The sequence below is a fragment of the Barbus barbus genome (genome assembly GCF_936440315.1).
Source record: "Barbus barbus genome assembly, chromosome: 40".
Lineage (NCBI taxonomy): Eukaryota > Metazoa > Chordata > Actinopteri > Cypriniformes > Cyprinidae > Barbus > Barbus barbus.
In genome coordinates, this window is record NC_136718.1 from 12,252,495 (window position 1) to 12,268,534 (window position 16,040).

A 16,040-nucleotide genomic window follows, 5' to 3' on the forward strand; every position below is an offset into this window, starting at 1 on the left:
ACAAATGAGAGAGTTATCCAAACAAGAGGGCAGCGAGCGAGCAGCCTGACTGACCTGTGCAGAGATCTCTCTCCGGCTCCATGTCTCGTCTTCATCATGTTCCTGCCTGGCATGCTGCCATTAGCACGTATGTAAGAAAAAGAAAAAGGCCTTGCCAAAAGAGAAAGACATGGTTCTCTAACTCATAAAACAAACCAATGGAGGCAGACAGGCACACAGACAAATACTATGTGTTTTCAAAGCATACAGTTACACACTCTTCTCGTTTATGGAGATTATAGGCTGATTTATATATAGTGTCACATTTAAAATGTCTAAATGTCATTGCATTTGATAATTAGATTGCAAGTCTGGTCATTACTTTAAATCAAGGGCCACTGGGTTTCATATTTTCTTTTTTAAACCAATGGCATTCATTCATTTTAAGTTTGGCATCAGCGTCCAAATAGTTTTTTGTATAAAACTTCTGTAAACACTATCTTTTTAATTTCACTCATTAGTGTGAAATCAGAGATTTGAGAAAACTGTGGAGGAGAAATTAAGGATGTTTAAAAAAAGCCACAGTTACGGCTGGACAAGGGTCTCACAGACACATACAAATAGACCAGCTCAGGGTCACATTGTATAGGGAAAGATTGTTTGCATTTACATTCACACCATGAAGTATCACTGCAGAGCGAGATATTGCCTTGCGACTCTGTTTAAATTTGCTCAGACAACACTGGATACCAAATGGGCAACAACAACGTTGACATAGGAAGCATATGTTTTACGTGCACACCTTGAGGCATCTTCATACTTCTTTTTCAAGTTTTAATCTGATTTGCATTAGAGATCACATATCTTTAAAGATTTGAATTCATATTATTATAGAATTCTTTAACTTTATTTTATTAGCAAAAGCATGCATACAGAAAAGTAAAAACAATTAATTAGCTTTACATTTATATATATATAATACATATACATATGCATGTATATACCATTGAATAATAAACTATTTAATTGTCTTTACTTTCAAAAATGTCCATCTCCCTCAGTAACTTCTAAAGAAAGAATTTTAAAGCCTATAATATTGTTTTGTGTTTGTTTAAAAAAGAATTTACTGGGAAATCAAATGATATAATTATTTAAAGAGTAAATCAAAATATAAAGTTAAAGAAGTTTATGCTACCCATTTCTAAAATTCTCCCTTGACAACCAAGGTCCCTTTCAAATGGATGACCCTGTATTACTGTCCAAACAAACAGTGGGTAAGAGTGAGACAGAATCTGTAATTTTATGCTATCTGGCAAAACCACGTTGCCAGACTGCTGCTCCTCGTACAAATGTCTGTCTGTAGTGAGTCACTGGTGTGAGTGTGTTCTGCTGACCTGTCCGGTGTCCAAGCCCACTTTGTCCTCATTGTCCCACACACGCCCTCTGAACCTCAGTGTCTCAGCTGTTACATGTTCTCAGGGTGAGGTGGTTGCGGTTGTTGTATGCTGGCCGTGGAGAGAGCTGCTGAGAACATGGGCAAATAAAAATACATCTGACTAGACGTAATGAGTGACAGCAAGAAAAGGAGCTTCCCCCAACGCAGCAAAAGTTTGTAAACTGTGTCAACAGTTTTGTAAACCTTATGCTTTCATATTTATTATGAAATTATACTGCTTTTTGTCTATGACTTGTCCATGCGTGTGCTTTGCAATCTCTTACTCTAATAGTCTTTTAAGGGAAGGTTCATGACTAGTTCTTAATTTAGGCCAGAGGGATCCAGAATAGCATAGCGTATCATCGTGATGTCAGCACCAGAGGCATTAGTCTATGCTTGATGCTGCTTGTGGCCTATCATGATACTGATGCAGTCTGATTTTGACATTAAATACTGACGGATTTGAAGAGAAAGATGAAGAGGAAAAAACAACAACAAAAAAGAAACAAAAGTATTCCAAATGATTCTAAATTATAAAACTTTCCCAAACACAAAAACATCAGAAATTGACATGTGACTTACAGTCAGGAATGATATAATAATTCACAAAACATGTTCATATGTTTTCAAGCAGCTCAGACACAAGACGTGACTTGAGCGCTAGGTTTCCTTCTCTGGACTTAATTATAGAAATAAAGATGGACTTGTGGTGGAGAGATGCCACAGTGAAGCAGCTGTTTATATATCACTGGTCTTATGGACTGGAATAATTAGATGTTTCCCCTGATCTTTCATTCAGAATTGCATCTAAAACAGTTACCTGAGCCAAAAACTTATTATTCCTTTTATCTACGATGAACATAAGAAAAATTATTCAAGAGTATAAATAGCATCCAAACATCTGAGACCTCTTGTGAAACTGCTCATTTGGCATTTTTCTAATTTAAAACAATAATTTTCATTGCAAATTAAATTTTAGAATAAAAAATCAGAGTTAATTAAATACTATAGTTCATTACTATTTGAGAATAACTCAAAGGCCTTCTTGATCTTCAATGGCCTAGAAACAAATGCAGTCCTTTGATTTTTTAAATATTTCTTAAATATTTTTACATCATAACGTTTTTGTTCAAATGTTTCTATAAAATTTTAAAAGAACCACATTGGAAAAGTGGTACTGGGAAACATATTTTTAACGTGGTTCTTTGACCAAAGGAAAAACTTTGAAGGGAATTATTAATGTTCAGTCCTTTAAAGGACCCACACCCCAAACACTGGTTAAGATTTAATAACAAGTGCTATTGGCCTCTTTGATTATAGTAATTTCCTGCACACAAAGGACCAGTGCCTGCCACAAGAATGCAGTCGTGATGCTGCTCAACAATGATTGGCAAATGCAGGTGACCGGTGGATAAGTTTAGAACTTGATATGGGGTTGTTGCTCAGGCTGCCAGGGAGACCAGTGCCAAGGACTTATTGTCATAACTCGAGTTCTCCTGCCTGTTGTCTCTGACATTCCTCCCCTATTTATAGCCCATGCCATCTCTAACCCCTTTCTGTCCCACTCCCTTTCCTTTTTCACCCATCCCTCGCTCTCTTAGATAGGAAAGGGGAGTGACAAAAGGCTTTGTCTTTTCTGGGGCCATCCATTCCAGCCATAAAGGCCAAGGCAGGTGGCCCTGGGACTCTTCGTCCTGTGTCTGCCGTGAAGAGAGGAGTGCTGGGTAACAGGGCTTCAGTGCTGGATTACCTGTGAGGATTTTTCAGATTCACAATTTCAAAAAGGAAACCTCAAATCCAGGACAGCCATGGATGATGTATATAAAGCAGCGGTAAGTTATGATTGAACTAATTATAAGCATTGCATTTAACCTCAAGCTGCCTGAATGGAGCGTGCCCCAAAAGTTAGTATGAACATGTAAAATAAATTATAAATTAATAGCTGTTAATTTAAAAGTTAACCTGTCCTTGACCATTTCCTTCCTGGAAAATGACAGATTTCAGCAGTATAACTAATAATCAACCAGAGAAATCAATCTGTGTACTGTCGGGTTAGTTAGCTCTCAAGGTTAAATCAATAAATGGGAGATGGGACAGTAGAAGTTTGGGGCCCTTTTAAGGGCACAGGACACACTATCAAAATGGATTTGGTCAAAAAAATGAGCAACAAAACCAGTGTAACCAAGTTTAGATTTAACATTTCCCGTAATAGACGGTGAAATGGAGAAGGGCCAGTGTCACTGAGGCTAAAGCGTTTAACAGTTGAGCAGAGGGTGTCTGATGTCTGAAGAACATTACGCAAGTGACAGCTGTCATTCCTGTAAAGAATAGGCCTTGATCAGTCTCTGTCGAATGACATGCTGTACACTCTTACAACATATTGTATTTTTAGTTCTAAGTCAAGTGAAGCAAAGTTTTGAGCTCTCTTTTCCACCTAACAGGTAGAGAACTTGACAGAAGAACAAAAAAATGGTGAGTTTCTCTTTTTAACCGTCAGTTTGAACATATAGCTGCATGTATTAAGATGTAACACTATGTCAACTCTATTATAAACTTACAAATGTTACTGACGTGTGACTTTTGCACTGCTATCTGACTGTACCCGGCAGAGTTTCGAGCTGCGTTCGACATCTTCGTTCAGGACGCTGAGGATGGCTGTATCAGCACTAAGGAGTTGGGCAAGGTGATGAGGATGCTGGGCCAGAACCCCACTCAAGAAGAGCTGCAGGAAATGGTAGATGAAGTAGATGAGGATGGTATGTTGGATTTTAGTTGAAGATATCATACAGATTCAGGTGACGTTTATGGTATGAATTGGGATTTGATTGTTGGAAGGTCACTGTGGGTTGTAGGAAGCGGCACAGTGGACTTTGATGAGTTCTTGGTGATGATGGTGCGCTGCATGAAAGAGGAGAGCAAAGGAAAGTCAGAAGAGGAGCTGGCTGAAGTCTTCCGCATGTTTGACAAGTATGAACTGTATTTTCAAAGCATATTATAGTATATATCACATTACCTCCTATACTAGACATGTTTTATCATTGTCTCTTTAAGGAATGGAGATGGTTACATTGACTTAGATGAGCTGAAGAACATGCTGGAGTCGACAGGTGAAGCCATCACTGAGGACGACATCGAGGAGCTCATGAAGGACGGAGACAAGAACAACGACGGCAAGATCGATTACGACGGTAAATTCACGCTCAAAATATGGTACATTTATGAATATTTATTCGAAAATTCACATTTCAGCAACAGAAACGTATATTACTTTTAATACCAACAGAGTTCCTGGAATTCATGAAGGGAGTGGAGTAAAAATCCCGCCTAATGGATTCAAAAGATCACGAAAAGAAACCTCAGAAAGTCATTCATTCCGACTCAAACCATCTCTCTGACGGCCACCACAAACTCGATTGGAAAGCACAGAAAATGATCTGTATTTCTGTAATTTGTTGAAATAAGTAAATGGTGTTATATGTACTGCTGTCCAGAATAGTAATGTTATTTGTGCTCAAGTAAAAACATTTTCTGTACACAAGTTGGACGTTTTTTCCCTACCACATGCCATCTTTTTTTTTTTTTTTTTTGTTCAAACACCTTAATGAACACCTTTTTGTCTTTAAAGTTTGAGGTTTTCTATATGTAACTGTATCTACACCTAAACAACGACAAGCAAAGTGATGTAATTTATATCTCTTTTTTAGTCTATAACAGTGCTCTCAAATTCAATTCCTGAAGGGCCACAGCTCTGCTCCAAATCACACCTGCTTGGAAGTTTCTAGTAATCCTGAAGACCTCGATTAGCTGGATCAAGTGTGTTTGATTAGGGTTGGAGCTAAACTGTGCAAAGCTGTGGCCCTCTAGGAATCGAGTTTGAGATCATTGGTCTATAACATTAGCTGTAGGCATAGCCCATCAGACTGGCTGAATTATACACACACAAAGACTGTAACCCCCCCCCAGACATTAGAATTACACATGCCCCCTATTTCTATAACATTTACTGTCAAGTAGAAACAAAATTAGCTCGCCGACTGTTATAGCACAAAATAGATGGACTGTGTACCAGCAGGTAGCAAATCATGATTCATGAATCTGGTTTAACTTACAGCTACAGGTGATTTACGTAAATTAAAACAGACTAACCCATAAATAGATAATACAGAGATACAGAATATAGGCACATTGGATGAGCAGTTAAATTTATTAACACATTACATCAAATTCAGTGAAAACTGTGTTCACACAAGCAATGACAGTGAGGGTGTCTCAGGAACACGAGATACACTTTATCAGATCACCCAAACCAAACCGTTCATGTATTAACTTTCCAAAATTGGGTTGTCCAGTAGCTTATGCATGTATAATATATATATATATATAAAATATATAAAAACAAAAAACAGATGTATACTTTGTTACTCTCTGAAAGCACCATCAAGGCTATCATCAAATTTATTTTTCAAGATACTGGCTTGTAATTACAGGAAGCACACAGTCACAGCTAAGGAAAGGATGAAATGACAACGCGAAATGGTCATTGTTTTAATGATATTCAGAAAAGTGCAAATGCAGCGCACTCTGATCTAATCCACACTTCCAAGCCTTTAAAAACTACTATTAATGCAGCATTTAAAGTTTAAGAAGTCAAAACTGATGACGCAAAGTGAAAACACTCCAAAGCTATGGGCGATACTGTATACACTATAGTGCACAAGTTAGAGTATTTTCAAACACACTAAGAAGTTAGGTATATCCGTGAGCTTCCGGAATGATAAGGATGTGGGGTGAGCTTGTCTTTAGGGTCTGGGTTAGGAGTGGAGAAAGAGGAAGGGTGTAGTTCAGGGTGGTTCAAAGTGTTTCAGTTGGCAAAAGTACGCTTGACGGCGGCAACGATAGATTTGGCACTGATGCCAAACATGTCCAGAAGCTCCTGCGGTTTGCCGCTCTGAGGCACATGGCTCACGGCTAACCGGTGCACCACAATGCCAGGCTCCTCACCCACTGCAGACAGGACGGCCTCGCCCAGACCACCTACAATGAGAGCAGAGGAACCAACATAAATACCTCTCAAGGCACAAGGGGGGGGGGGGGGAGAATGGGGTTTGTCTTCCCCTTTAATCTTGATGGTATTTCACTGAAGAAAAAAATAAAAATAACAGCTCACCCTCTTTGTAGTGGTCCTCCACAGTGATCACCCTTCCTCCTGTGGCACGAGCACTTGCCACAATAGTGGAGGCATCCAGGGGCTTAATGGTGAATGGGTCGATAACCCGAATGTTCACACCTGGGGAAAAGAAATAATATAATATATCTATAATAATTATACATTTAGTATACTTTCATCACAAGTTACGTTTTAATTCTCTAAAGTGAAGCTGAGGTACTGTTAAATGTAGTAATGTAACGTAATGTCCCATTACGGCCAATAGGTGATGAACAAACCTTCTTTGGCCAGTTGGTCATGTGCTGCAAGTGCCTCATGCAGTGTTACTCCAGCTCCAATGACAGTCACCTGATCTTTGTCAGACTGCCGCACCACCTACAGGACAGAAAGAGAATTGTTAGAACAATCTTTGTGAACCAGACATTTCACAACTGTCCAACAAGAGGCCCCATTTACTCACCGCATTTCTAAACGCATTACACTAAAATGACAAAGTTCAGCATGGATGCTAAATTTAGCCTTCCTTTCTGTAGTTTGTATCTAAACATAGAAACTTTAAACAATTAAATTAAAAGTGTGTTCTGGTCTCCTTTTTTGATTTTCCTCACCTTGGCTTTGCCAAGTTCAAATTTCTCTCCAGCATCATAGATGACTGCAGTGTCAGGTCGGCTGGTACGGATGAAACAGACACCCTGAAAGCAGGAAATGACATTAACACGGAGTCAAAGAACAATAGATTAACTTCTCTTGACAAAATAATGAATGCATCTACAGAAGACCAGCAAGTAGAAACAACAACACACTTTTGTATTGGCTGCAAGCTCCACGGCTCTCTCAGTAGACACTCCATCACTAGGGTAAAACACTGTGCATGTTGGGATAGCGCGGAACATTGCAAGATCCTCCAGTGCCATCTGTGAGGGGCCATCCTCACCTGGACAAAATCAGAAGTTAAGAAACATTTCAAAGAAATACTTCAGAATCTGAAGTGATTTGACTATAAATTTAGCCAAGATAAAACGGCAAGAATCCATGTATTCCCTGCACAATGCCTTACCAATGGAAACGCCACAATGTGAGCCGACCAGGTTGACATTAGACTGGGAGATCGCTGCCATACGGATGTGATCGTAGGCACGAGCAAAGAAGGCAGCAAAAGTGCTGGCGAATGAAACGGTGCGATCACGAGTAGCACAACCAATGGCCACGCTCACCTGGACACAGCATAATTAAATACATAATTTTTTTAGATAAAACATAAGTATATACTATTACCGATATACTTGTACTACAATTCAAAACTTTGAGGTCAGTAAGAATTTTTTTGTTTGTTTGGTCTTATTTACACCAAGGCTGCATTTATTTGATCAGAAACAATAAAAAGGTCATATTAATTCTTATGTCAATCAGGATTCAGAAGGAAAAACTAATTTAATAAATCCTTGCTGAATAAAAGTTTTTCCTTAAAAAAAAAAAAAAAACTTACCCCACACATTAAATGTTAATTGGTATTATTTACACATTTATAGCAACAATAAAATATTCAATACATTGCACTGCATACATCAACCTAACTACTTACTGCTGAAAGTTATATTTTAATTAAAATATTTCATAAAAATAACCTAGATTATATTGACCTCTGAATGACCACGTTTATGCAGAAAGGAATTCTCTCATTGTGAGAAATCATGTCCTATTGAGTAAGCACTTGGCAGTGAAAAGTATTAGTCAGAAAGTGAATAGTAATAGAACATTTTAACAGGGTGAGGCAAGGCATTTACAATGCACTATGAATAGTGCTCCACACCTTCAACTCGTCACAAAGTGCTCTACAAACACAGATTACAGGTCCATTCATTTGTGACACACGACACACAAAGTCAGCCAATATACATTTGCTTTACCATCCTGACTTGTAAATTATCATTGTAAAGGGGAGAAAAAAACCCCCAGCCATTTACATACCATGTTCTGCTCTGCAATAAAGCATTCAATAAAGCGATCAGGATGGGCCTTCTTAAAGATATCAGAGAAGGTTGAGTTCTTGGTGTCACCATCCATGGCCACCACACGAGGGCTGGCATCCCCCATCTTCTTCAGGGCTACACCATAAGCCTTCCTGGTGGACATCTGAGTGGGCAAACAAAAGCAGAAGCTTTATAGATCCTTCTTTTGAAGAACTTCAGAAGAATTTACTCAACGAAAAGAACCATTTAAAAACAATGTCAGATCATAACCTTATCTCCAATCTTGTATTCTGGAGCTGTGAGCAGGTGGATGGGGGTGAGGTCAGCTAGAGCAACATCCTCATTGGGCAGCTGAGGGTGGAGGGGCTTATTGGGTGATTGGATCTGGCTCAGGAGGTCATTAATCAGCTCTTCCGCACGGTCTTTAGGCATAGGCTTCCCATGCCAGTTATCCTGATCCTCAATGCCTGAACAAAACAACACAGGTCAGACCATGAGAATGTGAACAACTATAACAGATATCATTCATGTGCTGATGGTCTTGCAGTTTAGGATATAGTAAGTCACCTTTGAGCCCTTTGCCTTTAAATGTTTTGGCTACGATGGCAGTGGGCTTCCCTTTTGTTTGTTCAGCATGCCACAAAGCCTTGCACAGCTCCTCCACATCATGGCCGTCAACCACATAAGTGTTAAAGCTGAAGAAACAAATAAGTTACAGTCCCGTGACTGAACATATGGAATACAAAGAGAGTGGCTGTGTACTGAATAGAATAATAGCACACTGCTTAATGCGCACTCTATACAGCCTACAACGTTTAACAGTGTGAAACCATACATTGATAAGTCTGAAAGATTTTGAAAAAAACAAAGCAATGCATCTTATAAAAACTGAGTGCGATTTAAAAAAAGATTCATTAGGAGCTCCAGGTTTGCTGTGCTGCACAATTCATTTGTTTCTAGAGTATATGAACTGTGCACAAATGGTACGCTACTATACCATCTCAAACAAAGCAAGAGATAAACTCTCAGTATTCATTAAACAGGGTTCGTACAGAAAATGCTAAATGAAATTCCAGGACTTTAAGCACTACTTTTCTGGTTTTCAAGGACTAAAATCAGAGATCACAATATCATTATTATCTTTCAAATTCTAATAAATGAATAAAATAAAATGGTACAAATAACATGCAGCACATGCAATGGCTGTGGCAACTTTAACATTTGAAAGGATACTATAGCAAAGTTATACATTTCCTTATTCAAAGTTATTATTTTTCATGAATATATGATTAACCTGAAGAGTAAAAGCTTCATCATACAACTGGAAAATTATTAACTATATCACATTCATGGACACTAGGGGTGTGACAATACACTTAGCTCGCAAGATGCGGACACTTGCTTCACTAGAACAAGACAATATTTTAATACTATTTTTAAGAAATTTTCAATGAAAAAAATATTTGTCTTAAATCACAAAAAGCAAGATGCTGAGCTCTGCAAAACAATATAGTTGTATTATATGTAGTTAATATAAAGCCTGTTTTTCACTTGGGTCTATTTTTATCTATTAATTTATACTTAAAAATATCAGATTACTCAATTGTCAGAATAATCAGCGGATTACTTGATTACCAAAATAATTGTTAGTTGCGGCTTTAAATTAGTTAAAATTTTTCAAAATACAACTATATTGTTTCGCAGAGCTCAGCGTCTTGCTTTTTGTGATTAAAAGACAAATATTTTGTCAATGAAAATTTCTTAAAAATAGTATTTAGTAAAAATTCGTATTATATATTTATTAAGGGTCATTCTTCATTGTGGTGGCAAGTGGTATCCCTCTACTTTACAACAGTTGAAATAAACTTTAAATACCAATAAATCATAAAATGTTTGTATTCTGTAGGGTAAACAATTTGTGCACGGTTAGTTACATTTTTTATTTAAAAATACATGAGTTTTAGAGATTGCATTTGTAACAAAATATGGATGTTCCCGTCATAACTTAGAGATGTATCATGGAATGTAACTGCAACAATATAACATTTTTAACACAAATAAAGTGTTTATAATGTGAATATAGATTTTAACATGTACAATTTTATTAAACCGTTTTAAAAAATACATACACTATATATAAGGCACGGTTCAAAAAGAAATGATTGATTCAGTCAGTGTGGAACAACTTGACTGGTCTGCAGAAAGCCAAGTCCTGATCCCATCTGAACACCTCTGGTGTGACTTTAAATGCAGACCTTGAGCCAAAAACTCATCACCAAACATGAGTATAGTCATTTTAGACACTTTCAAAACTGTTTCAACAGAGATTGAAATACAGTTTTTAAAATACATGAACTATGTTTTCATCTTTGTTGCCACACTTTTGGACGTGCCCTTTTCTGTTCTAAAGATGGGGGTGTCACAATACTTTTGCCCATATAGTGTATGTACTTTGGTGTTTACGGTGACGAGTTTTTGGCTCAGGGTCTGCATGTAAAGTCACACCAGAGGTGTTCAGATGGGATCAGGACTTGGCTTTCTGCAGACCAGTCAAGTTCTTCCACACTGACTGAATCAATCATGTCTTTTTGAACCGTGCCTTATACACAGAGGCACTGTCATGTTAGAAAAGAAAAGGGTCCTGTCCAAACTGTTGCTATAAAATTAGAAGCACACAATTCCCTAGAATATTATATGCTTTAACATTATACATTGTACTCATGGAAATTACTAAAGTAGTCAAACATGTTCATTAGAAGGGGGTGACCCAATACTTTTGACAATATAGTGTATTTTGTTATATATAAGAAAACAAAACGTTCAAGTACCTTTTCATAAATATGGCTGTTTTCAAGGGTTTTCCAGGACTTAATTTCAAAAAGTCAAATTCAAGTACTTCAAGCACCTTGTACGAACCCTGATTAAACTCACCCAAAGGCCTCGCAGCGCTCCTTGTAGGCATTCACGTTGTGCTTCAGTGGTGCTGCCTCACTCTGACCCAGGCGGTTCACATCAAGGATGGCCACCAGATTGTCAAGCTTGTAATATGAGGCAAAAGCCATGGCTTCCCACACCGACCCTTCTGAACACTCACCATCTCCCATCATGCAATACACACGGTAGCTAATGAGACAAGACAGACACATCCAGTTACAGCAGCATCAAATGGGAATTTCCTGTACTACACTTAATTACTACTATGGTCCGAGAGCAAAACCTTGTTTAGGAGCAATACTAGTATCAGATCAGATGCTGAATTTGGTGTAAACAAGCAATGCAGTACAATGGATGAAGAGGAAAAAAAAACCTGTAGAGTAACTTAATTTACAGAGGGAAGCCAAAGTAAGTACCTAGCTTTATCAAAGTATTTTCCGGTGTACGCCATACCGCAGGCAGCACCCAAACCCTGGCCAAGAGAACCTGTCGCCACATCCACAAACGCAAGTTTCTGAAATAAACAGGGAAGTGAGGTTAATTGATAATTAATCATAAATGGTTATGTGAAAGAGTGGATACACCAAGTCAGCAAGATTTATTTAAGAAATTAATCAATTTAATTAGCAATGAAGCTTACATTTAATCAGAAGAACTAATGTTACTAAAGATTTCCATTTCAAATAAATGCTATTCTGTTGAACTTTCTACTATCAAAGAATCCAAAAAACTAATTCACTGTTTCCATAAAAATATTAAGCATCAAAATGGTTTTAACATTGATAATGATTGGAAATCTCTCTTAATCACCAAATCAGCATATCAGAATGATTTCTGAAGCATCATGTGACACTGAAGACTGGTGTAAAGGCTGCTGAAAATTCATCTTTGCCATCACAACAATTTACATTTTAAAATACGTTAAAATAGCAGTTATATTAAAATGTAGTATTTCACAACTTTACTTTAAATAAATGCATCCTAAGTGAGAATTTGAGACTTCTTCCAAACACATTAAAACAACCTTACTGACCCCAAACGTTTGAAAGCTACTGTATATGCAGTGATAACTAAGAGTGGTCTTACTCACAGGGGTGGGGTGACCCTCCAGGTCAGAATCAATCTTGCGCAGGTTTAGCAGCTCAGACTCTTTGATGAATCCAGCCTCTGCCCAGGCAGCATACAGAATGGGAGCAGCATGGCCCTGAAAACAGCAACATGAGGGGTGGGATACATTTAGTCTCCAAGCACTCTGGGAAAACTAAAAGGAAGCTCACAAACACAGAACGACAGCCCACCTTGGACAAGATGAAGCGGTCATTGCTGGGACTGCGGGGATCTTTGGCTTTGTAGCGCATGGTGTGGAAGAACAGCACTGACATGAGCTCGGCAGCGCTGCAGCACGAGGTGGGGTGCCTGTGAATGGAAAAACATCAGTATCAATCCAGCCATCAACCATCAGCTCAAACATGCTGGATGTTAAAGACCAATCAGACATGCAGATTATCTTTCACTTCAAAACTAGAACATGACTGCAAATGGTGCTAAAGGGCAAAAGTTGCTACTGTCATCATTGGGGTTTGAGGTGTAGTAATAGACCTTATCAGAATCAATGACTTCAGCTACTGCCAAACCAGGCACATCATACAAGACATATGACACATATCTCACTTTTTTTTGAGGTACTAAGCTTATGTAACAAAACATCAACATTATAATTTTCTCATCCTCATGTCACTCCAAACTTGTATTTTTTTTAGCTTGAAAGAATCATTCATTGTAATTACACAAAAACCAGTGACTGTACATTATTATAAATGCATCCTTTTATGTTCCATGGAAGAAACAAAGTCATACAGGTTTGAAATGACATGAGGGCAAGTAAGAGGACTGAAATAGTTTAATTTTTTTTTAATGAGTGCACAAGTCACAGAACTATGGGAGCCAGTTTTCACACCAGAATAAGAAATAAAATAAAAAAAGGTCTAGTATTACGACTTCTCACAATTCTGACTTTTTTTAAACCTAGCAATACTATTATTTATATCTCTCAATTCCGACTATGCAATTCTGAAAGTCACAAATATCTTTTTTTTTTTTATTCTGCAGCAAAAATGAGCTTCCATTCAGAACGGTTAAGCTAATTTAACAAATAAATAAATAAAAAGTGCAGCACTGATAGCTATCAAAACATTAAGTTAAAACGCTGTTAAAAACATACAGATGACTAAGCTTTAACTTGAATTGAGGATGCAGTACAACTGTTAGTTAGTTTGTTCCCAAAGTGCTTTAAAGTAACAGCATGTTTGAAGTCAGAGTTTGTAAGTCACTCATGCAATTCAGGTCACAAAAAAAAAAAAAAAAAAAAAAAAAAACTTGTAATTTTATTGTGAGTGGAAATCCATGCAGTCTTGTTATTCTTCAGTATACTCCTATTTATCCAATAAACAAAACACCATTGATGAATTACCATCTTTGTCCTATACAGTGACTCATTTAGGCTGAAATAAAGAAAAATGGAAAAGGGTTTAAGAAACAAATATCTACTGATCAGTTTTAGAATGAAGGATTAGATTACAAAAGGTATAGACACAAGTCTGAGTCACGATCAATACTTCCTTGTTTAAACCTCTACACATATACAAGTAATTATCCCAGAGAAGAACTGAAAAACAAAAAACAAAGAAACCCTTGTTATCAAACACCCAAACAGAAATGAGAAGGAACAGAAACTGTCATGACCATAAAACAAATAGTATCAGGTAAACGTTTCAACACTCAGGGAAATTCCTTCACAATATCTTCAATGAAAGAAAGATTGTTGCATGCCAGCAAGGGTGCGTGTAGAGTATTGTAACAAATTAACCCTCTGATGCATAGAGTTCACTACATAAACTATGCATTTGCATTTTCTTTTTGATAGGATTCATCCATCTAATAAGGCAGCTTTTATATCCCCTACAAGTTTAGAAACTCCCCTCTTCGATTGTAGTTCATGTTGAGAAATGACCATCTGTGGCAATATAGTGGTCAGCCTCACAAAAGAGAACTGGTGCTTACTGCAGAGATTGAACAAAGCCAAAGCAAAGCTTTCCTTTCACACAAGCTTCATTTGAACTCTGCTTATCGCAACACACTTGAATAAAGCGCGCTTTTGGTTTGATTTCGATCAGCCCACAACTTCATGGTGCCTAACAGCACTTTAACCCACAGCACAACGGATCCCACGAGACCTACACTCCTCCACGTGACAACCTGTAGGTGAAGCGTGCAGCCGCGAGCTCGCAGGATAAATTAGTGATGAAGTCCGAATCACGTCCACGAATCGGTTCTTTTGAGCAGTTTGTTTCAAAGAACCGGCTCAAAAAAGATCCACAGCGTAATTGCGTCATCACGTTGCCTTGGCCCGGCGTGGCATTACGCGCTTGTTTTACCAATATTGCTGTTCATCATGTATAAATTTGTATACGGTTAAGTACGTATAAAAGGGTGATTGTCCTCGATTCAACAGATAAATAGTAGTAAAGAATATGCATTGAAATAAGTTAATTTCCATCTCAACTTTTATTAAACAACTTATTACATGTCATCAAGCCAAACACATTTCCAAAACATTTTATTTGTAACATTTTCGCACTCCAAATGCTCTCCTGTCATCTTAATCGGTTCAGCGAGTCAGGATTCGTTCATTCTGAGTCAGCTCTGTGAACTGGTTCAACAGCCCTTCTGAAAAGATCCGACTCAATCGCCACTATCAATCAGTTGCACCACAGCACGGTACGCTACTAAAAATAATTACACGCAATTGTTAATTTACTAAAAATTGACACTTTATAATCCCACGTGCAGTCCCACATACCTGTGCTAATTATAGGGGCGATGAGAGCTAAGCCAATTTTCACTGTCATCGCTTTGGAGGCCACGATGGGCTAAAAAGCTGTCAAATATGTCGCAAAGCTAACGACTCGCTTACAATAGCTAAAAGATCTAATGATTCAAAACTAATAAGTTATCTGCAACGTGCCCGGCCCCCTCGCCAAAGTCCACGTGCTATGCAGGAATGTAAAGTGAACATTTGCACGACAAATTAGATGAACGTACTCATACGGTGGCAAATATGTCGTTTACCATCATAGAAAGACGTTACGAATGAGTTTCAATAAGTGCAGAAGATTTTACCCGGAGTTTGAGGCGCATGTTTCCTTGATGGAGTGAATCCGGAGCTTGTTGGCGATGTCTTTCAGGGCCTGCAGAGTTTTCTCGTCGGGTTTGTGATAGCTCATGTTTCAACTGTGTGTGGAAATGAACGCGAGTGCTGTAACTCTACGTTAACCTGTAATTGCTAAGATAAAGGCAGTAAGCACCAGAGCCGAGTGGGACGCGGGTGACGGGCTGCGCTGTAGCTTTTAAGCGAGGCGTTACGTCATCTGTCAAGTCCTCCGATGAAGCGAACCATTGGACGAAACGCAGTAGAGAGGTTGCCGAATCAGGGCAAAGACCGCAGACAGACAGAACCCTGTGTGTGTTGTAATACATCTCTCATGCATAAGATTAG

The 16,040-nt window shown here is 38.2% G+C and overlaps 2 protein-coding genes across 2 annotated transcripts; one reads left to right on the plus strand and one right to left on the minus strand.

The window, feature by feature from the left end:
• The first annotated feature begins 1,456 nt into the window (after positions 1 to 1,456).
• Positions 1,457 to 5,562, plus strand: LOC306859765 (troponin C, slow skeletal and cardiac muscles-like). Its single transcript, XM_079401007.1, has 7 exons — positions 1,457 to 1,587; positions 3,016 to 3,246; positions 3,856 to 3,886; positions 4,024 to 4,170; positions 4,267 to 4,381; positions 4,466 to 4,602; positions 4,698 to 5,562. Exons 2-7 carry the CDS (start codon positions 3,223 to 3,225, stop codon positions 4,727 to 4,729), a joined length of 486 nt encoding a protein of 161 aa, XP_079257133.1. The 5' UTR covers positions 1,457 to 1,587; positions 3,016 to 3,222; the 3' UTR covers positions 4,730 to 5,562.
• A 39-nt stretch (positions 5,563 to 5,601) lies between these two features.
• LOC306859753 (transketolase-like) lies at positions 5,602 to 16,007 on the minus strand. The gene is made up of 14 exons (XM_079400993.1): positions 15,665 to 16,007; positions 12,784 to 12,901; positions 12,576 to 12,689; positions 11,902 to 11,999; positions 11,483 to 11,674; positions 9,119 to 9,246; positions 8,822 to 9,018; positions 8,550 to 8,714; positions 7,639 to 7,795; positions 7,385 to 7,515; positions 7,190 to 7,273; positions 6,860 to 6,956; positions 6,582 to 6,701; positions 5,602 to 6,448 (listed from the first exon to the last, which is right to left on the minus strand). The coding sequence occupies exons 1-14, from the start codon at positions 15,766 to 15,768 to the stop codon at positions 6,276 to 6,278; spliced, it is 1,878 nt and encodes a 625-aa protein (XP_079257119.1). The 5' UTR covers positions 15,769 to 16,007; the 3' UTR covers positions 5,602 to 6,275.
• Positions 16,008 to 16,040: the final 33 nt, after the last annotated feature.